General features: G+C 40.8%; 1 protein-coding gene across 2 annotated transcripts; it reads left to right on the forward strand.

Annotated features, from left to right (window-relative positions):
- The first annotated feature begins 195 nt into the window (after nucleotides 1-195).
- sec31b (SEC31 homolog B, COPII coat complex component) lies at nucleotides 196-22,985 on the forward strand. 2 transcript variants are annotated; one of them, XM_054767391.1, is made up of 26 exons: nucleotides 196-298; nucleotides 947-1,055; nucleotides 1,155-1,278; nucleotides 2,721-2,916; nucleotides 2,992-3,087; nucleotides 3,153-3,293; nucleotides 6,779-6,921; nucleotides 7,003-7,102; nucleotides 7,947-8,108; nucleotides 8,175-8,327; nucleotides 8,414-8,644; nucleotides 8,721-8,795; nucleotides 11,296-11,388; nucleotides 11,462-11,573; nucleotides 11,657-11,835; nucleotides 11,899-12,025; nucleotides 12,100-12,245; nucleotides 16,119-16,292; nucleotides 16,361-16,489; nucleotides 16,610-16,805; nucleotides 16,875-17,267; nucleotides 17,785-17,843; nucleotides 17,920-18,048; nucleotides 18,124-18,243; nucleotides 18,317-18,388; nucleotides 22,210-22,985. In XM_054767391.1, the coding sequence occupies exons 2-26, from the start codon at nucleotides 977-979 to the stop codon at nucleotides 22,387-22,389; spliced, it is 3,609 nt and encodes a 1,202-aa protein (XP_054623366.1). In that variant the 5' UTR covers nucleotides 196-298; nucleotides 947-976; the 3' UTR covers nucleotides 22,390-22,985. The 2 variants fall into 2 exon arrangements, with proteins under 2 accessions (XP_054623366.1, XP_054623367.1); XM_054767392.1 differs by having other exon boundaries at nucleotides 17,923-18,048.
- The last annotated feature ends 2,613 nt before the right edge of the window (nucleotides 22,986-25,598 follow it).

Raw genomic sequence — 25,598 nt, forward strand, 5'->3', positions numbered from 1 at the left:
CAGCTATGTGTGCATGTCATTATCTGTGTGTTAATCAATTTGTTATAGTTGAGTGAGCCTACGAAATGGTTTTAGTTTAAAGAAAAATCTACTACTGTTTACGCTTCATTAATAAACATACCGTCCACTTTTACTGGTGCGTTAAAGTAGGTTAACAAGGTTTGGTGTAAATCAGCCACCGTACCCGAAGGTCTTCACAGCAACGCTTGGCTTGGATACCTACGGCTAAACTTAGCTTGGCTGTGGCTAACGTCAGGTCAGCGGTCTTGTGGGCTCTCCGGGCGGGATTCAGGCTGTTGTAAGTGGCAGACAAATGAATTGTTAATGCTGTGAGTAAACATTCAGAGGCAGACTTGTCTTATTGCGAAATTATTGCGAAATTGCAATAACAAGGGTGTTGGCTGTTAGCTTGCTAGACTCGTTAGCCGCAAAGTCAGCTCAGCTTTTGCTTGGAATTATGCTCGCTCTTAGCGACTGTAATCGCCACTATACAAGAGTTGTTAAAAACCTCTCATCTAAGTGTGTATATGATAGTATCCTATTTAGGAGAATGACTACAAATGGACGTTATGGGCAACACTTAAGTGCTAGCTAGCTTAGATATTACTTTAACGTTACCTAAGCTAATGCTATAGTATTATGGGAGGAAATCGTTGGATGCATTTTCCGGTCAGTGGCAGAAATTGTCCCATACCAGTTACAAGACGTGGGGTGATAGTGTTGGCATATCAGACATTTTGTAGCTGTGAATACGACTGGCCAGTTTGTCAGCATTTTACAGAATTAGTCTCTTGTCTGTCATGAGTGGGTGTGGGCTCGTTTAATCACATTGAGGCGAGCCACATAATGGTTTATGAGTACAGATTAGTGCACCCCTAATGTTTAATAACACTAATAACCATAAAATAAGTAATTAAAACATCACAGTGTCCATTTATCTGTCTAGCGTTGGAAGGTGCACTCCTGTACAGGAAAGATGAGACTGAAGGAGATCCAGAGGACTGCCCAGCAGGCGTGGAGTCCAGCCGGCCACCATCCCATCTGCCTGGCATTAGGTACAAAATCACACTCCAAAACTGCAATCTTCACAATTCTTCTTGTGGTTGTTTGCTCTGACAAGTTGGCTGCTATGTTGTTGTTTTTTTAATCTACAGGCACATCAGCACAGCAGCTAGATGCCTCCTTCAACACCACAGCAGCCCTCGAGATATTTGAGGTGGATTTTGCCGACCCCTCCTTGGACATGAAGCTAAAAGGCTCACTGTGCACCCCCAACAGGTAAACCGTGTGCTGCGAACATTTACTTTCTCTGCTGTTGGTCAGTGTGTCTCTTGATTGCTTCATTTTTCAAACAATGTTAGCCTAAAAAAAGTGGCTCAAAATCTTGGAAGGTGAGCTGTCATTGTGCATGCCACCACGGAAAAGATACCAGTGACGGCAAACAGTCCAAGTGTGATGACGACCATAGGCCCCATAAAGTAACTTCTTTTTATGCTTGCATTAGAGCCTGACCGATATGGGATTTTAGGGGCTGATGCCAATACCGACATTGGGGGCTGAAAAATATCCGATATATCGGCCAATATATGAAATAAGAGCACTGGCACTGACAGGATATATACTGTACATGAACATACATTCTTATAATATCCAAAATGTATTTTTTACACAAAGAAGCAGAAGACTACTAAATGAATTTAAGGAAGAGTAAGACTGTCAACATAAGGACATGCCTTTTTGTGATTTACTTTTAGGTGTTGCCACAAATGTGTAGTGTTCTTTGCTTTGCTGGTGCTGGAGCCCTGGCTAACTTGCACACTGCACGTGTTGCATCTAACAAAACACCTGTAGAGTCTTTTGTGAAGTGGCTACACACCTTCCTCTTCCCCTTTGCCTGTGTAATGAAAATATATACATTTAGTGCATGTTGGTAATTATCCTAGAATGTGATACTATGTGACCATTGTAAAATAAAAACAAGTGTCTGCATTGGGCTGAAAGTGATAATACACAGGCTAATGTGAGGTGGTTTTCAACTAATAATAATGTGTCTATAAAAGGCTGATTCACAAAAACATCTTATCAATATCAATTAGTCATATTTACTAGATATTGAAAAGTTCTATCTAGTATTTGCAAACAGGTAAAAATCAAATGCTGAAGCAAACATTAAAAAGTGAAAAAAAAATGACTACAAACTAGAGATCGACCGATACGGGTTTTTCAGGACCAATGCCGATTATTAGTAGTTAAGGAGGCCGATAAATAAAAATGTTGAATAATACAAACACTTAACTTCGTTTAACCGCCTAAAGCATGTTTATTAACCAAACAGATAGAAAAACAGCATGGCCTTCCTAGACTCAAAAGCACTTCTTAGAATAAAAACTTAAATAAATAGCTCCCTGAAATGTTTGCACAGAAAATAAAGTAACATTTACATATAACTTATATATGTTTTAAGTTCAAACACAACAAAAAGTACAGGGAGTTAACTAGGGGTGCAACAATACGTCTATCTGCATCGAACCGTTCAATACATTGAACATTAAGAATGATAACATTACCTAAAACTTCGACAATAACCAAAGACTGCTGGATGCTGACCACTAATGAAAGTTCAAATGCAGCAACTGCCATCCTATGCATCAGGATGTTGTTTGACGAGGTGCTGATTGGAAACCATGGCGGTTACCAATACAATCTCTCGCTCTCCATAGGTTGCACAGCCTTGTATGGGTTAATTTCGGAATGGGAGCAGACGGCACAGGAGGCAGGCTGGTAGGGGGCAGCGAAAATGGCGCGTTAACCGTTTACGACCCTGAGTCTATTGTGGATTCCGGAGCGGAGGCCATGGTGGGACAGTGCAACAAACACGCAGGACCCGTGCGAGCACTGGATTTCAACCCTTTCCAGGTGCATTTTTCACAACAGTCATTTCTGACTTGGCTTGACTTCGCGTGATTAACCTCCACTTATTTTTGCCCTCAGAGCAATCTACTTGCATCTGGAGCGAATGACTCAGAGATTTATATTTGGGACCTGAACAACTTCAGCAGTCCTATGACGCCAGGAGCAAAAGCACAGGTGAAAATGTTATTGGGGGAATTTGTTGAGAATTTCAAGTGACCACCTCCTTTGTCACTTTCCAGCCCACAGAGGACATCAGCGTGGTGTCCTGGAATCGGCAGGTGCAGCACATCCTGGCCTCGGCCAACCCCAGTGGCAAAGCCGTGGTGTGGGACTTGAGGAAGAACGAGCCCATCATCAAGATCAGCGACCACAGCAACAGAGTTTGTGTCTCCAACGCTTCATGCGGTTAATTAATTAGTGGGGGTGTCACAAGATCTCGTGTTCCATAGAACAACGGCAAGAACGGAGGGAGCCCTTTTGTCAGTATACAATCTGTTTGTCTCAGTGGTTGGACGCGGAGCCGCTAGCATACTCACAGAGTGCAGAAGAGTGTACCAGCAGTTCTCAATTATTTTCTGTCATGTCCCCCCAGTGGACAAAAGTGTTTTAACCCAACATCTATGTATGTAAACACACCATATCTATTTATTTATCTGTGCAGACTAAACTCAAAATTGAAACCAGGAAGATGCAACAAAATGTAGAGCTGTGAAGTATACAAGCGTATTCAAGAGTCAAATTGCATATTGAGTACAATAAATTTGTACATGTACATGCAGGTGTGCACTAACATTGAAAGTACGCCCTGCCTCTCACGCCCCCCCTGACAGTTGACTGCTTCCGCCCCACTATTCGAGAAGCGCTGACGTAATGCTAGGTAACATACCAGAAATTAAGTTAGTAGTTTGATATATTTTGGCAAATATTGTAATATTTTATTATTTAACTTTTCTTAAAAGTAATGTGAAAATCTCGTCTTGTTCTCGTAGACCCAATCTCGTGTATCATATCGTCTCATCTCGTGAACTGAGTGTCTCATGACACTAGAGCTGCAATGATTAATCGATGAATCCATTATTAATTGATTACCCAATTAATTGACAACTATTTTGATAATCGATTAATCGTTTCATTTAAAAATGTACTGTAAATATCCTAATTTCAGCCTCTCAAATGTGACTCTTTTTTTAACTTCCTAAGTCATCCATGAAAGCACACCTATTATCTTTGTGTTTCCAGCAAAACAAGATAGTCACACACATCAGCTCTGACTTTGGAAAATTTCTGCCTTTTTCTGATATATTGCGAAGCAAACCACTGAAGAAATTCCTCTTCCTCACCCTCTTTGCTATGATTCTGGGGAGGGAAAAAGTCCATTCATGCATTCTTAAAGGGACTGCTGCTAAGAGGCGGAAATGTAAAATGTGTGTGTTTTTTTGTTGTTTTTTTTTTTAACCAGATTAATCGAAAAAATAATCGACTGATGAATCAATTATTAAAATAATCGTTAGTTGCAGGCCTGCATGACGCCCCTATTAATTAGCACTCCTGTGTGTCTTAAGCGGTGTTTACGCTTGCACGCATTTTGCCCCCACATTGTCCCACAATTCGCCGTAGCAATGCATGCCACTTAGATGCCACACCTGAAAAAGACTACTTTACACACTGTTTATGCACTTGGCAAGGAATTTGTGACCAAAAATGGTGCGCGTTGGCACGAAATGCCACCCTTACGCATGACTTATTTAAGTAAAATACTGTTTACATCGAGTGTATGACACCTTACGCAGGACACACGTTGTTCCTGCATGGGTATACATTGTCACCACCACTTCCGGCATCCGTGAAGCAGTCATGGCATTATTTGGTCCCGCTTTGCCCGTGTGATGCCACGCAAGAGCAGGCATCACTCCTAGCTTCATTAAGTCCTCTAATTGCAGGGACTTACAAGATGTTGAACTCTAAAGGAGAAGCTCTCATTGCAGAAAATAAAGTTAAGTCTATATTTTCTCCCAGCTGCAGAAAGAGAATGAGGAAAGAGCAGGAAGGAGCCATAAACTGGGGAAAAAGACAGCATGGACAGTGTGGGAGAGGGGATTGCTGACTGGAAGACATTACTTTGGGCATTATAATTAGTTAGAAACAGAAATTCACAAGGAAAATCCAAGAGGCTACAGAAATCACTTGAGAATTCCCCCCCCAACTTGCTCTAAGAGTTGGTGGAAACATTAACCTATTCATGTGAATGAGACGCGCTTTGATATGAACCGCCCGCAGTGTTTGCACATAAGTTGTGGTACATTCATGACTCGTTCACGGAGAATATTCATGCCACAAATTTTGATCATTTTCTCTGCGGGCTGGCATGCAGCCCTGCACCTGTTTACCACCAATTTACTAATTGGCACACAAAATTGCGTACCACTGTGGGGACAAATTGCATGCAAGTGTAGTGTTACTTAACTTTTATTCCATCACAGCTACAGTGGTGTGAAAAAGTGTTCCCGCTTCCCGATTACTTATTTTTTTGCAACCTTGCCACACTTAAATGTTTCAGATCATCAAACAAATGTAAATATTAGTCAATGACAACACGAATTAACACAAAATGCAGTTTTTAAATGAAACTTTATTATTAAGCGAGGAAAAAAATTCAAACCTACATGGCCCTGTGTGAAAAAGTGATTGCCCTTAAACCTGATAACCGGTCGGGCCCACCCTTAGCAGCAACAACTGCAATCAAGCGTTTGCAATAACTTGCAATGAGTCTCTTACAGCGCTGTGGAGGAATTTTGGCCCACTCATCTTTGCAGAATTGTTGTTTGTTGAATTGTTGCAGCCACATTTGAGGGTTTTCCAGCATGAACCACCTTTTTAAGGTCATGCCACAACATCTCAATAGGATTCAGGTCAGGACTTTGACTAGGCCATTCCAAAGTCTTCATTTTCTCTTCAGCCATTCAGAGGTGGACTTGCTGGTGTGGTTTGGATCATTGTCCTGCTGCAGAACCCAAGTTGGTTTCAGCTTGAGGTCGCAAACAAACAGATGGCCGGACATTCTCCTTCAGGATTTTTTGGTAGACAGCAGAATTCATGGTTCCATTTATCACAGCAAGTCTTACAGGGCCTGAAGCAGGAAAACAGCCCCAAACCATCACATTACCACCACCATATTTTACTGTTGGTATGACCTTTTTCCCCTGAAATGTGGCGTCACTTTTACGCCAGATGAAATGGGACACACACCTTCCAAAAAGTTCAACTTTTGTCTCGTCAGACCAGAGTATTTTCCCAAAGCTCTTGAGGATCATCAAGATGTTTTCTGGGAAAAATTGAGGCTTTTGCTCAGCGGTGTTTTTCATCTTGGGCTACAGTTCTTTGTATGTAGTTGTGAGGTCTTTTGTGACCTCTTAGATGAGTCATTGCTGTGCTGTTGGGGTAATTTTCAGTGGTGTTGTCATTGGTTAATATTTAAATTTGTTAGATGATCTGAAACATTTAAGTGTGACTAGCATGCAAAAAATAAGAAATCAGGAAGGGAGTAAATAACTTTTTCACACCACTGTATATAAGCTATTTATGTAATGCTGCAGGTAGAAACACGTGATATGATGTTTAAAAAAAAAAAAAATCAGTCACTTGCATTATAATTACCACACTCAGCAGGTTTTTTCACAACTGCTGGATCTGGTGGTCTAGTGCCACACTTGGTCTTGACGCATGTGGACTACAACAGCAAAAATGTGCTTGGCCCAGTGCCACTCTGAGATACATTGTGGAACACATGAGAGAAAAATGAAATATATGATAAAGAGGATCTGAGTCTGTGGAAATAACTGAGGTGAAATCTGTGTTGTGTGTCCAGATGCACTGTTCCGGTATGCTCTGGCACCCCGATGTGGCCACTCAGTTGGTGCTGGCCTCTGAGGACGACCGCCTCCCTGTCATCCAGATGTGGGACCTGCGTTTTGCCACGTCACCTCTCAAAGTACTTGAGAATCACACGCGGTGAGGCTTTTTGTCTTTTGCAAAAGTTGGGAGGGTGTGGGGGGAATCATACATAAAAGACTGACTTTTCCTTTTCATAAGGGGGATTCTGTCCATCTCCTGGAGCCAAGCTGACTCTGAGCTCCTACTCAGTAGTGCAAAGGACAACCGCATTCTCTGCTGGAATCCAAACACTGGAGAGGTATTATTAACTTAATCAGTTGCACCTGCTTAAATGAGAAAACTGCACCTTTTTTTTTTTGCCCATCATTTACAATTCTTATGTGAGACATGAACACACATCTTTCTCTTTTGTGTGTGTTCTAAAGATATCAAAACAACTAAAAAGAGGTAATTAATGCACGTAATAGGACACACCTATTCCGCCTAGAAAGTGCCTCCAAAAACCTCCAACAAGGTTTTTTGGTTTTATATACAGTACATTCTGTGACCATGTTGTAATACTCACATTCATGATAACATGTAATACTTACAGGATCGGTGGTAGATTGGTCGTCTCCCAACCTGTAGGTTACAGGTTTGATCCTCCGTCCTCTCGAGATCATGTCGAAGTATCTTTGAGCAAGATAGTGAACCCTCAGTTGCTCCTGATGCTGTGAAATGTGCTAACAGTGTCAAAGTGCCTTGGAGGTGGAAAAGCGCTATGAAAGACCATTTACCATTTTACAATATGTTGCCGTATTTTGGTCATTTTAAGCATTAGTGGAACTTCCGTCCTGGGCGCATTTATTTCACATAGCAACATACAACAGATGAGTGTCTGGTGAAGCTATTCGCTAGCCAGTGTGGCGTGACGAGGTGTCACAATGCCATTAATGCAGTTCTTCAGCCTAACAATGTTAATAACAATAATAATAACAATGCTGCTGTAGCTTTAATATGCAGGTCGCATTATGTAAATGGAGCAGTTAGTTTCTGTTTCCATTTCGGTTATGTTGACAGCCACTTAGGTGAACGTCAGTCAGACGGTCTGAGGGCATCGAGATCTTATGTAGTATTAGGACAAGTGAATGTTTTTCCTTCAGGTGATCTACGAGCTTCCCACCACCAACCAGTGGTGCTTCGACGTCCAGTGGTGTCCCAGGAACCCCGCTCTGCTCTCGGCAGCCTCGTTCGACGGCAGAATCACCGTTTACTCGGTGATGGGAGGCAGCTTGAAGGCTCAGCAGCAAAGCACCGCAGATAAGGTTGCAAGTCAACATGTTTTATCCACATGGGGATGCATTTTAAAACTTGAATGCTTTATCTAACAGATCTCTTCATCGTTTGATACAATGGATCCCTTTGGTACAGGGCAGGTGCTTCCTCCACTGCAGGTTCCTCAACCTGCAGTGCAGGACACCATCGTCCCCCCTCTGAAGAAGCCCCCTAAGTGGGTGCGCAGGCCAGTAGGGGCCTCCTTTGCTGTAAGAGTAAAGCTAAAAAAAAAAGTTGTTTATAATATTTATTCCATGTCACTGCATGGCTAATGCAATACTTGTTTTTGCTTCAGTTTGGCGGTAAGCTGATAACATTTGAGAACCCAAAGCCGCCCCCAGTGCAGAGCCCCCAGCCCTCCCCCAGACAGGTGTTTGTCAGCCAGGTCACCACGGAGACGGAGTTCCTGCAGCGCTCCAGGGAGCTCCAGGTGGCCCTGCAGTCGGGCTCCTTTAACAACTACTGCCAGGCCAAGATCCACAGTGCCAAGTCGGAAGCCGAGCAGGACATATGGAAGTTCCTCCTGGTAGGCACGCAGGCCCCCAAGATGTGGACACACAACATGGAACACAAGCTAATTCACTGCTCTCCTGTTACTGCAGGTGAATTTTGAAGATGAGGTTCGCATTAAATTCCTGAGACTCTTGGGTTTCAGCAAGGATGAACTGGAAAAAAAGGTATTTTGTTGTCTCACACTCACAATTACGAGTGCGCGTGAATGCCTCACGACACAAGGAGAACAGAACAGAAAGGAGACGAAACTTGAAATTGTTCATTGCTTTGTTTGTATTATGTAAACAAATAAGTAAGTTTGATGATTATTTTGTGCATTAAGAGTGTTTTAATCTTGAAGATGTAATTTATATTGGTGTTCTAATCCCGGCACGGCGCAGCGATGAAAACCTCCCCACTCACAGTGAGAATGAGACATTATCTAGGGCTGCAACTAACAATTATTTTAATAATCAATTCATTGGTAGATTATTTTTTCGATTAATGGATGAATCGGATTTTTAAAAAACACATTTTTAATTTCCACCTCTTAGCAGAGCGCCCTTTAAGAATGCCGGCACGGCGCAGCGATGAAAACCTCCCCACTCACAGTGAGAATGAGACATTATCTAGGGCTGCAACTAACAATTATTTTAATAATCAATTCATTGGTAGATTATTTTTTCGATTAATGGATGAATCGGATTTTTAAAAAACACATTTTTAATTTCCGCCTCTTAGCAGAACGCCCTTTAAGAATGCATGAATGGATTTTTTCCTTCCCCAGAATCATAGCAAAGATGGCTAGACGGAAGAGGAATTTCTCTGACACAGAAATTGAAGTAGAGAAGTATAAAAAAAATCAGCTGACAAACATCACAAACACTCTACTGCAAATCAACACGTCACTGGCACAGACTGCTACATGTGCATCACCAATAAATAAGAAATAACAAATAAGCTTTAGGGGCGGGCTTTGTGTTTGGCATCGGCTCGTCTGCTCTGGGGAGAGGGGCAGTGCCTTGTTTGATGGTCAAGATGTGAAGCATGTAGCAAGATGATATAGCTTGCACTTGACAGGCACAGCCATAGCTATTTGTAGTTTCACTGTTCCACCACTAGGTTTTGTGTGTACGCATGGTAAGAGTTGTGCATAAATGTACGCATTTTCGTATGCAAAAGTACAAATGAATAAATCCCATATTTTGCTTGGAAATGTTCTTACACATGTTCTACATACACATCTCCGCGGGGGTTTGCTTAACAAGATCTCAGAAAGAGGCAAAAATGTCAATTGCTCTTTTCCAAAGTCAAAGCTGATGTGACCGTCTTGTTTTGTCTGAAACACAAAGATAATAGGTCTGCTTTCATAGATGACTAAGGAAGTTTAAAAAAAGAGTCACATTTGAGAGGCTGAACTCAGTATATTTACAGTACATTTTTAAATGAAACGATGAATTGATTACCAAAATAGCTGTCAATTTAATTGGATAATCGATTAATAATCGCTTAATTGTTGCAGCTCTATTTTGTTAGCGTTGGTTCTATGTATTTTTGTATTTCAGGCACTGCTTTTATCATGGTCGTTAAACTTTCCCCTTGGTATTAAATTAATATGCAGACTTATTAAACCATAGCCATCGTGAGTGGACAAAAAAAGTGAAGCTCAAATTCAAGCTATTCAAAGAGAAGATGCCAACATCAGACTGAAATAAAATATATGTAGGATGATTACTTATTTATCAATGCTCATGTGAAACTTTATCAACATATGACCACACACAATACACATTTTAGACCCGGAATTAGCATAAAATTAATTGACCAATTAATTATTTTCAATATTTCAAGTTATTTAAGATAAATGTTTGTTTTTGAAGTGTGCAGGAGTAGGGGGAACATGGCTTCAGATGAAATGTCTGAAGGGGTACGTGACTGTAAAAGTTTTGGAACCACTGTACCACTGAACCACTGTACATTAAACTATACACTAGGTCCCCAACTTACGAACACAATTGGTTCCAGACGACCGTTCTTATGTCGAATTGTTCTTAAGTCCAACAAAAGGTAATATTACCAATGATATAGGTACTACATGTACGTGTATACATATACAGTATATGTGTATGTATGTAAATATGAGTTTGGATGCAGTAGTAATATTAAACGAGGATAATTAATGAAAAAAACAATAATAAAAATGATATAATAATACGTAATGATAAATGTTATTTACCTTTGAAGAGGAGTGGTCGAGCATACGTCGTCGTGGTGGAGTTGGAGGAGGAGATATTGGAAAAAAAAGACGACAAGTCGTCGTCGTTAGACTCTTCTAAAAGAGGTAGTGTTCTGTGGGTGGTGTAGAATTAAGCAGGCCTATTAACTCTTCATAAATTTTAATCACACGCTCTGTCCGGGTTGTATTATACAGCTACAATGTAGCTTTTCTTCACTCCCCCCCGGTCCTCTACTGGTCAAGCAAGTACAGTAGCAGTATAAATACTGATTGAGCGACTACAAGACAAAATAAAATATAGACCAGTTGGCTTGTATTCGTATCCGCGAGTGTTCGCTAGTCGGGCGTTCGTAATTTGGGGACCTAGTGTATAATAGAAATGTTTTTGTATAATTTTTTGCAAATAATCCTGAATGGTATCACTATACATTTTGGAATCCAATTGGCAGATTTCCAAATGCTTGGGGAAGAATTTCCAACCCAATGGACATGCCGTGGATGCCGAGGACTTGGCTAAAAAGATGTTGCAGTTGTCCGCTCAGGTCTGCAGTTGATACTGTTTTTGTAGTGTTTTAATTAGTTACTTACACTTCGTTTTATTCCTTACTTTTATAGAGGTCTGAAGAAGCAGATGCAGTAGCTGATGGCAGGACGTCAGGGTCTGTTTCACCTGCCGACTTTTTCAACCAGAATCCAAAAGAAAACTTCCAAATCCCGGTTTCATGCGGTAAAAATCCATCTCCTGTGAATCCACGCTGTGACTGGAGAAATGACCAGCATGTCTTAACGAGGTTTGTCCTTTTATGATAGACACAGACGGTTTGATAAGCCAAGCGCTGCTGGTGGGCAACTTTGAGGGAGCTGTGGATTTGTGTCTGAGCGATGGCCGTTACGCCGAAGCCATCCTGCTGTCCATCAGTGGCGGAGAGGAGCTGCTCAAGAAGACGCAGCAGAAGTACCTGAGCAAGCAAAAGAACAGCATCTCCATGGTGAGAATTGAATGTGCTTGTTTCCCCACAGGAGGGATGCCAACGACTGTTACTTTTCTTTAGCTTATATCGTCAGTGGTGACCCAGAACTGGAGAGACATTGTGCAAAGCTGCGAGCTGGACAACTGGAAGGAGGCTCTTGCCGCCCTCTTCACCTACGCTTACCCAGAAGAATTTGCACAACTGTGTGGTAAATTACTGCACCTTTTTATAAGAAACCGCAAATATTTCTACGACTTTGTATCACCTTGCATGTGTTGATAGATACACTGGGAGGCCGTTTGGAGCGAGAGGGTACGGAGAAACGCTGCTTGCAGGCCTGTCTGTGCTACATCTGCTCTGGAAACATTGAGAGGATGGTGGAGTGCTGGGCCTTGCACAGGGACTGCTCCTCTCCTCTCGGTCTAGAGGTAAAAAAAAAAAAAGACAACTTTCTAAGAAGTTGAAGAAAAATGTAAATACAGTATATTGGTTGTAATCTTGTAATGTGTTGTTACTACAAGTACAAAGAATTTGTTTTTGTAGCTGTATTTGTTTCATTAATTATTTACTTGCCATTGATTGAGGATAGAGAATTTCATAACATGGATGAAGTAGCTAATAGATTTAAATAGATTTAATTAATTCTTTGTAAATGTTGGACCGGAGTATATTGAAACACAATATACTTGCAGAGAATCACTATAGGACAAATACACTTTAGGTCAAATAGAGCAACAATACCGGCAATAACAGAAGCAATAGAGCTAATCACAAATGCTATAGACCCAAGAAATACGCTGCAGGGGTATTAATAGATTTAAAGAAAGCTTTTGACGCAATCAATCAATGACATTTTAATCTGTAAACTAGAAAGCATCAGGGGCATAGTCCTATATTGGGTCAAAAGCTATTTAAGTGGAAGAAAACAGTTTGTGAAGTTGGGTGATTGTTCCACATTGTTTGTGGTGTCTCCCAGGGGTTGGTATTGGGCCCCAAAGTCTTTATTTTTTATATCAATGATATGTACAAGGTTTCTAAGTTAATGCATTTTGTAATATTTGCTGACGATATTAATATTTTTCACTCAGCAGATAACCGTAAAAGGAGGAAAACAGGTTATTGTTAAATTTAGGTACCGTAAGATAAAAATAATGGTTTTTGGAAATTATAGGTGTAGAAATTGAGGGTTCATGAAATCAAGTTTTTGGAGGTGATTATAGATGACAAAATCAGCTGGAAACCACATATCAAACATGTACAGAGCAAAAGTATCAGGAAACATTGTAATAATAAATAAAGCAAAGACGGTCTTAGATAATAAATCACTCCACACTCTATACTGTTCACTAACCTCACCTAATTTGCAGTACTGTGCTGAGGTTTGGGGTAACAACTACAAAACATGATTGTATTCATTAACTGTCCTTCAGAAAAGAGCAATACGAAATGTAACTTTAAAGAACCAATTTTTCATACTACCAGAAAATGTTTTTATCGGTATGCGAGGTGAGACTTCTGCAGGGATTTAGTGTGGAATTGAAGCAATGTACAAATATGAGACAGTTTAAAATGATGTATAAAAATATTATTCTTAAAAGGTATGAGGATGAAGGAGGTATGGCTAATCACTAGGTGCTTTATGCGCAAATATTTTATTTATTTTTGGCTATTAAATTACATTGTAATTTTTGTGTACGTGTTCAAAGATGGAAGTTGATTTGAAATTTGCTTAAGGCTAGGGGCTGAGAGTAAATAAGTTTTACTTCTTCTCACTCCTTTTCGAATATACAATTAATTGTTTCTTTACTTTTATTCTTATTCTTATTTATTTTATTCTTATTTTTGAGAGGAAAACTGTGCTTTTTTATTGTTTGTTTTGCGCATGATTCAAAAATATTCAAAATAAACATTACAATCAATCAATTGTTATATTTTAAAACATTCTAATATATGAAATATTTTGCTTACAATTACCATTGTCGTTTTGTGTTAATTTTTTTAGAAATACAAAATACGTATTTAAAATAAGTGTATTTGTTGTATTAAGTGTCTTAATGCGCCTATAAGTAGAAGTTCATTTTTTAAATTATTTTTAAAACCTTCTAATAGTCACATTTGATGTTTACAGCCGTACGTTGCTACATTGCGGTTTGAACAACGCACCCTAATTCTATTGCCTCTTTTGGATTAGTCTTTGATATTGTGTATAACCTGTTGGAAACTTGTCCTGTATTTTTTTTTCCAAGTGGCGTTATATACACAAATGCCGAAAATGGTCCTATCTTGCAATGTTAAAGAATCCTTTAAAAAAATTCCTGCATCCAGACAGTGATCCGGATCACCCCCAAAATTTAATCAGTTGTTCCATATCTCATTTCCGACAATTCCTGAAAATTTCATCCAAATCCATTCAGAACTTTTCAAGTTATTTTGAACACAAATAAAGAGATAAACACTTGGCGGAGGTAATTAATAAAATGGGCTACTGTTGGAGCCATAACCCATGACAACAACCTAAAACTCAGCTCCGAAATGCCAACGTCACTTACTGTCCTCTACAAATCTGTTCAACCGCCATTAATGTCCGCTAGGGAACACACTTGATGTCACACACATGAACAGGAGTTTTATTTACCTCTCAAATGGCTTATTTACGCTTATTATGTCAACTATATTGGGTAACATGAGTATTAAGCCATTTAAAGCCACTATTACAATACATTGATTAGACAATAGCCACTGCAGGATGTATACTGTCTAGAAAAAAACAACAAGGAACTGCTAAAGCTTTGGTTACAACCAGTCACACGGACTCCTACGGCCGATCTACGTGCAAGAAACGCATGCAGGGAGAGCGTGTCACGTGCTGATTTTTGAGCTGTAGACTGCACGCAGACCGGCAGCAGGGGTTCTTTGTCATGTCAAGCAAACTATGGGTGCTTACGTTTTTTTCAGGTTGCAAAACAAACTTGCCCACTTTGTACATCTTTATGTGTTGTTTATACAGCCAACGTGTGTCTTTCATACGTTTTGCTGGTGTCAGGTTTGGGCAAAATGTAAATTTTTTTGTGTATGTCGGACTTACAGACTCCGTATGTGTGTTGTGTGCCACACATGCATCCCGCATACATAATTAGTGGTGCCAACATACGCTCAGATATTTCTTACGTGCTCCATGCATGTCAAGTAAGTCGGTCATGCATTGCCCGTACAGCGAGTGCATCAATCTCACGAAAACCTGGGTATATAAATTTGCAACGGTACCTACAGCTTTCTTTTATGTGGTTTATTGTATCGGTATTTGTATTTAATAATAATAAAAATAATGATACATTTAATTTATAAACACATTTCTAAAAACCCAAGGACACTGCACATGATATAGATAAAAGAACAAAGGAGAAAAACAACATGAACAGTGAGTCAGTATTTCAGATGTCTGATGTTAATGAGTTCCAGAGTTTGGGAGCAGAATGGCTGAAAGCTCTGCCGGTGCCGTGATCCGGATGGGAGTGAGGTTTTGGGCGGTGAGTGTAACGGATGCCAGCCAGTGTGGCTGCGCAAGTGTACGTTGGTAAACGTCACCCTCTCGGCCTTAAAAGCTGCGCTGAACGCTCTGTTTTGGCCAAACGGTCAGCGTGCTTGTCTCCCATTTCGAAGGCCGGGCACTGGCAGTGAGAAGCAGGCGGGTTACATTTGAGCTGTATGTCAATCTATATTTGTTTTTTTCTCTGTTTGCTATGACTCTATTGTAATATATATGTAAATATATATTTATATTTCATTCCTGCTGCAATGCATATTGTTATTTACATGACCACATATGACGTATACGCCTGTGGCATCTGCGCATGTGCTGGATGAGGTCACGGTTGGTGAATGAATACGCTCTACGTGCTGGTGAAGTCTTTTAATAAGCATAAGGGAGCATTAAGGAAAAGAACCCCCCATTACACTTATAACATGTGAGTCTGTTATCTTATTTATCTCTGTCTTTTCTCTGATTACATCTTCTATATTGGGTAATACAAATGTAAAGGTGACTATATAGCTGTTGTTTCGTGTCTAGAGGGCTCTAATAATGTTAAAAACCATATTTAGAAGATCATAAACAGGTTTTGTATGCCAATAACTACAAAATATTTCATTTATTAATATTGAGTCCTACTTCGCAGAAATTCACTTATCGCGGTTGGGTCTGGAACCAATTAATCATGATAAACAAGGACTGTATTGCCTTTTAACTTATAGAGTAGTTATCGCTGTCATTTTTAAGACTTCTTTTTTTGTCTGCTGCTCAGGACCTGGTAGAAAAAGTCATGATGTTGCGTAAGTCCATCGAGCGCCTTCGCAACAGCGAGGTGGCGGTCCAGAGCCCCATCCTGGCCGAGAAGTTGACCTGCTATGCCGGGATCCTGGCTGCAGAGGGCAGCCTGGCCACGGCCATGGCCTACCTTCCTGAGAACTCTGATCAAGTAAGGTTTCAAGTGACTTGTCCTCATTTCTACATTTGCTCCGAACATTTGTGCCTTTGTCTTCCCAGGCCGGGATAAAAATGCTGCGAAACAGACTGTTCCACGCTCAGGGAGAGGCTTCAGGCAAACGGCAGCCTCCAAACACAGCCAAGCCCAATGCTGCTGCTCATACTCCTGCACAGAATGCACAAATTAGGGTAAACTTGCTTACTGCCACCTACAGGACTGGAGTGGAACAGTGTTTGCCGTGGAATGGGTCAAACAAATATATTTAAGGTTGTTCTTCCTTTCATGTTTCTTTCTTTATGGTACTCCAGAATCAGTATCAGCCCCTTCCTCCTCCTCCTCACCATCATCAGCAACCACCCATGCCGACATCAGTGGTGTTCAAGCCTCAAGTTTCTCCAAGTAGCTCAGAGCCGGGCCTGCTGCCCTCCTCTTACATGCTACCCACCAGTGGGACCCGCCCAGCCATGATGCCCCCATACCCCCAAAATCCATCTACAGCCCCAGGTGCGACGATAAGTTGAGATCTCGTTTTTGGCTGTTTGTGTGCTTACAGTATTTGTGTCCTCTTTCAAGGGTTCGTTCCTCATCAACCATTTCAGCCTGCGCCCATGAGTGGACCCTCAACCTTCACCCCTCCTGGCCCCTCTATGCCTGCTGCCAACTTATCAGGACCTCCGCTACAGCCCTCCTCCTCAGCTCCAGGGGGGATTCCCCCCATGCCCAGCCCAGGGGTTCCTCCAACAAGCTTCATGCCTTCTACCTCCTTGCCTTCTGGTCCCATGCCATCCAGCTCCCAGCCCGGAGCCCCGGTCCCCATGTACCCCGGGGGCCTCCATAACCACGGGCCCATGCCCCCCATGGCAACCAGTCCCTATGCCCCTCTTGGATCAGGTTACCCACAAGGGGGACCCGGAGCTCCTGGTGCAAAACCCTTTGCAGGCTCTGCTGTGGCGCCTCCTCCTTCAGGTTGGTGCCATGTTGCTTACTTCATATAATTATAAGCTCTTCTCTCTGATCTGCTGACATAATTCCTAATGTACATATCATTACCTCCTAATGTGAATTGCAGGATTCTTTCCTTGGCTGAATTCTCAGTGTGACGACCAAGGTGACAGTTAGGAATGAATATGGGATAATAGAAAAATACACCCATTCACGTCATGCCAGTCACTACAGTCCTTGCAATTTTTATTTATTTCTTTATTACCTGCATTGTGTATTTTTCCGGCCCCATGTATGTTTGATGCTTTTTGCTTTTAACTGCTGCAAAAAATATGAATGACAGCATTAGAAAATAAGGCTTGAATCGAGGCATTTTAGAGTATCCGCTAGAGGTCGCTGTTGGGTTTCTTTTTTATTGCTTGTTACAAACAGGTGTGTTTTAAAATAGAATCTCTGACTGCTTGGGTGGGTGTGGTGAATTAGATTGGGGGGCAAAAAGACCCACATGAAATACTTATCCCCCCGCCATGTTTTTGTTTAGCATCCCAAGAAGGCTGGAATGACCCCCCAGCGGTACGAGGGGGACCCAGAAAGAAGAAGGTACATTGACATCTGCTAAAAAAAATCTCCTCACATTTCAAAAGCAAACCTATTTTTTTTCCTCCATGTGCAAAAGCAGGTTCCTGACAACTACACACCACCCGCCCCAATCACTGCCCCCGTCATGGGCTTCCCAGTGGAGGCCCCTCAACAACACAACCACACCCAGGTGCCCCCCGGAGCCCCACAGGAGCCCAGCGTGCAGGTAGGTGTCTGAAAAGGCATTATTATCAGAGAGGATTACACCTTGCATTGGCCCCTCACCTGCCTCCTTCCTCAGCTCCTCCAGCAGCTTCCAGCAGAGCGGGTGGAGCAGAAGGAGATCCCCCCCGAACACATGGTGCTCAAATCCACCTTCGACAGCCTGGTGCAACGATGCCAGCTTGCAGCAGGGGACCCGGTAAAGTCTCCCCAAGTGTTATGTCGTTCGAGAAGCTTTTTAAGTGGTGTTTATGAACGCATGTTGTTTACAGCAAACAAAAAGGAAGCTTGATGATGCTGCCAAGCGTTTGGGGTGCCTGTATGACAAGCTGAGAGAGCAGTCGGTAAGAAAATGCAAGATTGTGTCTTTTGTGTTTCTTTTCAATTTCATTATAGTCTTATACAGTAGATCTCTGCAATTCGTGGGAGTTATGTTAAGGTATGTGATGTAACGTAATTTCCAGTGTATAAGCCGCTACTTTTTTCTTGAACTGTGAACCCTGCGTCTTATAGAGCGGTGCGGCTAATTTATGACCGTGTTCTAATCACGTGACATCTCCTATATTTCAGAACGACTAATAATTGTTAAAATACTGTACCGCTCGTGAGTCATTGAGTGAGTCAGTAGCTCTTTCTTTAGCAGGAGCCAATCACAAGCTATAAGCGAACTCACGACAAGCTTGTCAACCCATCGGAAATCGCAGGAGATCATTACTCAGTATAACAGTGTGACTCATGGTGTCATCTTACAAAGAACGCTAAAATCACCACATAGCAACTTAACACTCAAAAGGTAGCTAGGAAATATACAAGACAAGCACCAATACGAGTTTAAAATAACAAACAGCTATTTTAACTTCTACCCATAATGCATTACTCCCAGCAGAACAGCTCATTGGCCAACAGCTGCCATGGGTATGGCTGCCGGGCCACCAGAGGGAGGTCCCTTAATCATGAAATTACAGCAGGTGAAAAAATGAATTATTTGCATGAACTTTGGTCTTTAACCCTTGAAGAGTTATTGTCCATATTTTGGACAGTGAGATTTATTTTAAAGAGAAAAGCATTTGGGGAAAAAACGTTTGATTGCTTCAAGGTCTCCCAGGTTGGAAATAGATGAAAAACAAAAAAAATGGCACCATGCCAACATTTGTAAAGTGTTGCATCTCTGAGCAAAATAAAAATGCTCCAGAACGTTACAAAAGTCCAAGTTTTGACACATAGACTCCCATTATAATGTCTATTTTTTGATGCACTGAAAACCTCATATTTTATCATGCATTTCCCGTGATTTCCGCTTCAATCCATTCAGTGGCGAGTCGAAAAACAGCAGAGAGGGATTTTTTTTTTTTTTTTGAATTTACACCCACAATCCACTGGATGGCGACACAGCCTAACTAATAGCGTCTTTGCAATGAGCGCCCAATCGTGCAAAATGAACGTCATGGAAACTGTCCATCTTGCTAGAATAGGTGCGTGTGTGTGTGTGTGCATTGCTGGGTGAAGTTATTTTGCAAAATAAAGTGTTATTTGCAAAATTGTGCATGTATGCACGGAGCATGCGTGTCTGTGGTTGCAGCGTCAGCGGCGCGTCAGCGGCGCGTAAGCGGCGCGTCACTCCAACATGGCGGCTCTGCTTGGGGGAATGCTGGGAGTTGTAGTTTGATGTTTCTATTGGTCCAGCGTTTGAATCTGACCCCCCCCCCTCCCTCTTCCTATTGGATAGCGGTGTTTTGAGAGCATTTCCCAATGCGGCTCGCCTTGGAAAACAAGCTTTTTCTCTGCAAAACAGCTTTTTGTCGATAAAACAGCTTTTTGTCTGCAAGACAGCTTTTTGGCTTTTAAAACCTTGCAAAACGCTTTCTTGCATGCTGCAGAGGCCACACCTGGACCTTCACGAAAGAGAAAGCAGTGTGGACTTTGTGACACACCCACTGAGAGCGTCCAATGTCTGCTCGAAATGCGGCGTATCAGTATGACGAAATCATATGAGGCCGACTTGCATGAATTGTTCGAAAAAAAAAAAGTTGTTTATTGTTCATGTTCATTCACGTTCAAAAATAAATAAATACAAAAAACTATATATGCATGGATAGGTCTGATGCCACTGAATATTTTGAGTGGTTGAAAGTAAAAAAAATATTCAGAAATTATACACTTCCAAGGGTCTGTCAATATTTGAACAAAAAAACGCGTTATGGGGTAATTAACATAAAATTGCCATTGTCAAAAAAATGTGCATGCCACAAAAAATCTGTTGTTGTGATTTTTTAACATATTCAAGGCCCTAATTATTCATATCAAACATTCCAATTTTAATTAATTTTTTTATATAGATATACACATAATTGTTTTTTGCTGAAAGCACATTATTGCTTTTATTGTACATAGAGGGTATCAAAAATAAATAAATAAATAAAAACTATATATGTATGGATAGGTCTGATGCCACTGAAAATTTTGAGTGGTCGAAAGTAAAAAAGTATTCAGAAATGACTGAGTTATTACATTTTAAAGACAGAGCCAAATTTGGGCAAAAAAATCAGTTGTGGCATATGTGTGAAAAAACTCTTCACGGGTTAAAAAAATAACACATTTTTTCTTTGATAGTTCAACTCTATGCTACTAAAAAGATATTATTTTTGCGAGTTTATTCTCATAAAATTGTGACTTTTTTTTCTTGTTAGAATGCCTTTTTTCCTCAATATTTTAACTTTATTCTTGTAAAATGACAGCTGTTTTTTCCATTTCTGCTGTTGTTGCTCCAACTGTTTCTACCACAATTTGCAAATAAGTACAAAATATATCATACTAAATATCAACATTCTAGAACCAATAAACACGTACCTTGCCATTTAATATGGAGAATGAAAAAAACAAAAAGAAACACTGGCAGCACCGATGTCGCAGAAGTGCATCACATTTACATACCTCTGAAATGACAACGGTCTTCTCTTTAAGCCATAAAATTCAAAGGTCTTGCACCCTTGTCTCGGTACGGTCCATCGCCTTTGTCTTTTTTGCGGTCCATGTGTTTGTTACATCGTGTATCTCTTTTTGTAACTCTGATACAAACGTCCTAAAATGGCACCTGCAGCCCATAATGAATTGTGTGATCATGTGCAAGTATTGCAAGATTTCTCTTGTGCGGACAGTATTTTGGACGCTAAACAAATGGGCGAACACAAGACAAGGCAAAATTTTAACAAACATTTTGGTTGTTAACTGAAAAACGTGCTAACTGGGGCGAACGTTAACGCCCTTAGTTTACATTTCGGTGATGTCGAAGCTGTCAAAGTGGCTCATAATGTAGTCATTAAATTCTCTGTTTGGGTTGTCTTAGAAGACGTTTCACCTCTCATCCGAGCAGTTCGCATGCTCAAGGACTTGACAGGACAGCTCAAGACTCTAGACTGAGAATACAATGACCTGGATGAATGAGTGGGTGTCATTATAATGGGTTAGATGCAGTTGAATGGAGATGAAAGGGTCACTTAAAGGAAAATTGCACTTTTTGGGGGGATTTCTGCCCATCTTCCACAATCCTTATGTGAGACATGAACACAAGTCTTTCTCTTTTGTGTGCATTGTAAAGATATAAAAACAGATAAAAAGAGGCAGCTAAGAATGCACGTGATTGGACACAGTTATTCCGCCTATAAAACCTTCTGAAAAAACTTCCAAAAAGCAACAACAATGCCCCATTTACATAATGTGACCTGCATATTAACCAAGCTACAGCGACATTGTTATTAACGTTGTTACACTGAAGAACTACCTTACTGGCGTAGTGACACTTTGTCACACCACACTAGCGAGCTACTACCCAGCTAGCGACTAGCTTCACTAAACACTCGCTCACAATGCCTCAGGCCGCTCCCAAAAGGTAACGTTACGTATTGGAACTTCTGCCACTGCTGTTGTGTTTTTGTTTTTGAGTTTGGAAAATTTTGCGCTAGGTGTAGCGTTCCTTCCTATGTTGCTATGCAAAATCAACGCGCCCAAGAAGGAAGTTCCGGGAATGCTTAAAAATGACCAAAATATGGCATGTTGTCATGAATGTGCTGTGACTACATAGTCACAGCATGTATATAAAACCATCAACATCAACAACCATGTCCCCGAACGCCTGCCTCACTTCTTCTCTCCACCGGGCCTCCCCCAGCTCTCCCAGAACATCCTGAACGGCTTGCACGAAATTGGGCGCTGCGTGGCGAGCCAGAACTATCAGCGTGGCTTGGAGGTCCACACACAGGTGGTGAGCAGCAGCAACTTCAGTGAGATCTCTGCCTTCATGCCCATCCTCAAAGTAGTCATGACCATTGCCAACAAGCTGGGCGTCTAACCGACCGCTTCGCTTCATCATTTTTATATTTATTTCCTTTTCTTCATCATTTTTCCTAAGAGATTGGTGGTCTGATGAATGTATTCTGAAATTCGAGATGCTGCAAATGCTTACTCAATATAATGTACAAAACGTGTGCTTCAAGCGATCGATGCGTTTTTGTAGTCCATATTAGACATCGGATGTTAACATTAATAATGAGGTGGGACATGGCTTGTAATCCATGCAAGAGATGTAGTGAAATAATTTCATGGTAAAAAAAAATATATATTGACTCTTCTCGACCATCATGGAGCATTGCTTGTCTTTTATTCCCCCTTTATTTACCACTACTGGCTTGTGTGAATGATTGCAAGATGAGTCTTCATTCATTCAACATCACTGCTTTATCCCGGCTGCGTCTTCTCCTTTTTAAAACATTCTTACAATAGGTCCCACCTACTTCAAATATAAAATAATTGTATAGTCAGGGGTGTGTCGCAGGCTAGTTTGGCGTATCATGGCAGCAGAAGGCAATAAAGTGCCTCCTTGTGTGCTTTTTTTTTTTTTTTTTTTTTGGTTGCACAGATGTTTATACAGTACAATCCATGCTATTATTTAACTTTTTTTTCCAAATAAAATGTACCTTCTTCAATTCCAAGGCTTAACTGATCATTCGCAGACCTCGTTATTATCAATTCTGCATGAAGCAAGCTTGTACAGCATTTTGCATCGTTGTGCTTGAGTATGGGACCGTAAAATATTTGCATCAAGTTGGAACCATATTTGGTAACAAAAGTGGGTGTAAATGGGGCCATTTGGTTCTGACCTCATAATCACCGGAGATGAAAAAAGGTATAGTTTTAAATAATCTCAAATTAAGTATATATAAGTGTGTGTGTGTCTCTCTCTCTCTCTCTATGGTTGTTATTTTAGCACTGTATTTGAAACATTTCCCTAAAAATAAGTAACACTGCTTATAAATTGGCTGAGTATACTTGAAAATTATTATTATAAAAGAAATAAAATAGTGTTGCATCATGATAATTAAATCTAATAAAGTATTACATACTTAATCCATAAAAAGGTATAATATACAATAATACTTTTTTGTAGTGCTTTTCTAAAAATTCAAAGGCACTTTACAATCAACACAATGTACAATAAAGCAAAAACGTACAGAACAAATACAGTTAAAATGAGAAGAACTGAGTAATAAGTAAAATGCGAGCATTAAACATTATAAGCAAGTTTGAAGAGATGGGTCTTAGCATGAGTCTTAAAGGGATAGTTTGGATTTTTTTAAATCAAGTTGTTTGACATCCCCATCAGCAATGTGACTTACCCTGGCTGGACGGGATGGGGTCGAGTATGCAGGTTGAGTTGAGTGTGCCTTTCAGGATGGATGAGATGTCAGACTGATCGGAGTGAACTGTGTTTCAAGACAGAGAGTGTAGGAAGAAGTGGCCAGAGTGCTATACATATTTGCAATTTGGGTTTGGAGGAAGGAGTTACATTTATTGACAGTGAATGATGAGGCGATATTGTCATTGGGTTTAAGGAGCTTGTTGATGTTGGACAACAGCATCTTGGCGTCATTGGAGCCAGTATGGATGAGGTGTGAATAGTAGGAGGACCGTGTATTAACGACACATGAGCAATATTTATCAAATGTATGTTTTATTTGTTATTGTTCCACAAGTGTACAGAACACAGCTTTCAATACATTGCAAAGGCAAGACTATGTAGACCAGGGGTCACCAACGTGGTGCCCGCGGGCACCAGGTAGCCCCCCACAACCAAATGAGGTGCCTGCAAGCCTGCTTTTCATTCAGGTTTTCAGTTAATAATGAAAGAACAGTAGAAAGAAATGCATTCTGAAATACAAAATGTGAGTTGTGGACACAACAAGCAACGAGCATATTCGCTTGACTTCGGGCGACAGGTGGGGTACACCCTGGGCTGGTGGCCAGCCAATGGCAGGGCACATATAGACAAACAAGCATTCACACTCACATTCATACCTATGGGCAATTTAGAGTCGTCAATTAACCTAACATGCATGTTTTTGGAATGTGGGAGGAAGCCAGAGTACCCGGAGAAAACCCACGCGGGAGAACATGCAAACTCCACACAGAAATGCCCAGGGGAGAATCCAACCCAGGTCTTCCCGATCTCCAAGCTGTTACTGTGTTGGCCAACGTGCTAACCACTAGACCACCGTGCGCCCGATATTAATACAATGAAATATTTTGTAATCCAATTTACAATAAAGGACAAACATAACACATTCAAAACTTTCTTTGTGTGATGTCCCTGAACACATTTCACGTGGCCAACATGGCTGCTGCTCACTGATCTGTATAATATATCTGGATAGCCCATTGGCGATGACTTGTGAAGCCACACGGCCGCCATATTGCTACTCGCAAGAAACACTTCTCGGGCAAGCTTTTGCATTCGTGGTGAACTTTTTATTAATTCGGATTGGAAACAAATTTTGCCTTAAGATACCTGCATCTGCAGCTATTAACTGCACAAATCGCCAGTTCAAAGGCTGTGGACGAACATTTCACCTGTAAGTATGATTGAAACGTACATTTATGATTGATAATTTAAGGGTTTTGCACTGTCGATCTCTCAGATATTTTCGATCGTATAAAATTCCTCTGATTAAATGTATGTCCAGAATTGATATGTTTATATAGCTCTATAATAGCTAAGAGGAAATTTACGTACTTTTTTGTTATATCATGATATATGTATTTCTTCAATATGTATTTCTCCAAGGCGTTACTTGAAGGAATGGGAGAATCTCAGTGCTTCCATGATGCTTACCAGGCATTGTATACAGTGCGGTTAGCAAGCCAGTTTGCATACAATTGAGCCGGCATGACCCTTCATTTGGATAAACAACTTTTTTTTTTTTTTTGCTGCTGAATGACTGACGTAAAAGGATTCATTCATATGGTATGTTCTGGAAAATAATATTACTGAACATGCATACCGGTATGTTTGAGATTGCAAACAACGTATTGTCTTACCCGAAGCATATGGTTTTGTTTCAGTGTTGTTGTTTTTTCTGTGTGTGTGTGTGTGGGGGGGGGGGTGTATGTGTTTATGATTATTACACATTGTGGTTATCACATATTATTCCTGTGGTTTTTGTTCAAATATATTTCTATAGCAGAAAAGAGGTTATTTCTATTTCATAACACAAACAAAATTAT

Source organism: Dunckerocampus dactyliophorus, chromosome 2, assembly GCF_027744805.1.
Source record: "Dunckerocampus dactyliophorus isolate RoL2022-P2 chromosome 2, RoL_Ddac_1.1, whole genome shotgun sequence".
NCBI lineage: Eukaryota > Metazoa > Chordata > Actinopteri > Syngnathiformes > Syngnathidae > Dunckerocampus > Dunckerocampus dactyliophorus.

Excerpts from the sequence above, each read along its gene's own strand:
- sec31b (XM_054767391.1), top strand. The coding sequence starts at position 977 with ATGAGACTGAAGGAGATCCAGAGGACTGCCCAGCAGGCGTGGAGTCCA. Across the intron at positions 8,645-8,720 it reads ACATATGGAAGTTCCTCCTG|GTGAATTTTGAAGATGAGGT; the intron begins GTAGGCACGCAG and ends CTGTTACTGCAG. Across the intron at positions 12,246-16,118 it reads CCTCTCCTCTCGGTCTAGAG|GACCTGGTAGAAAAAGTCAT; the intron begins GTAAAAAAAAAA and ends TCTGCTGCTCAG.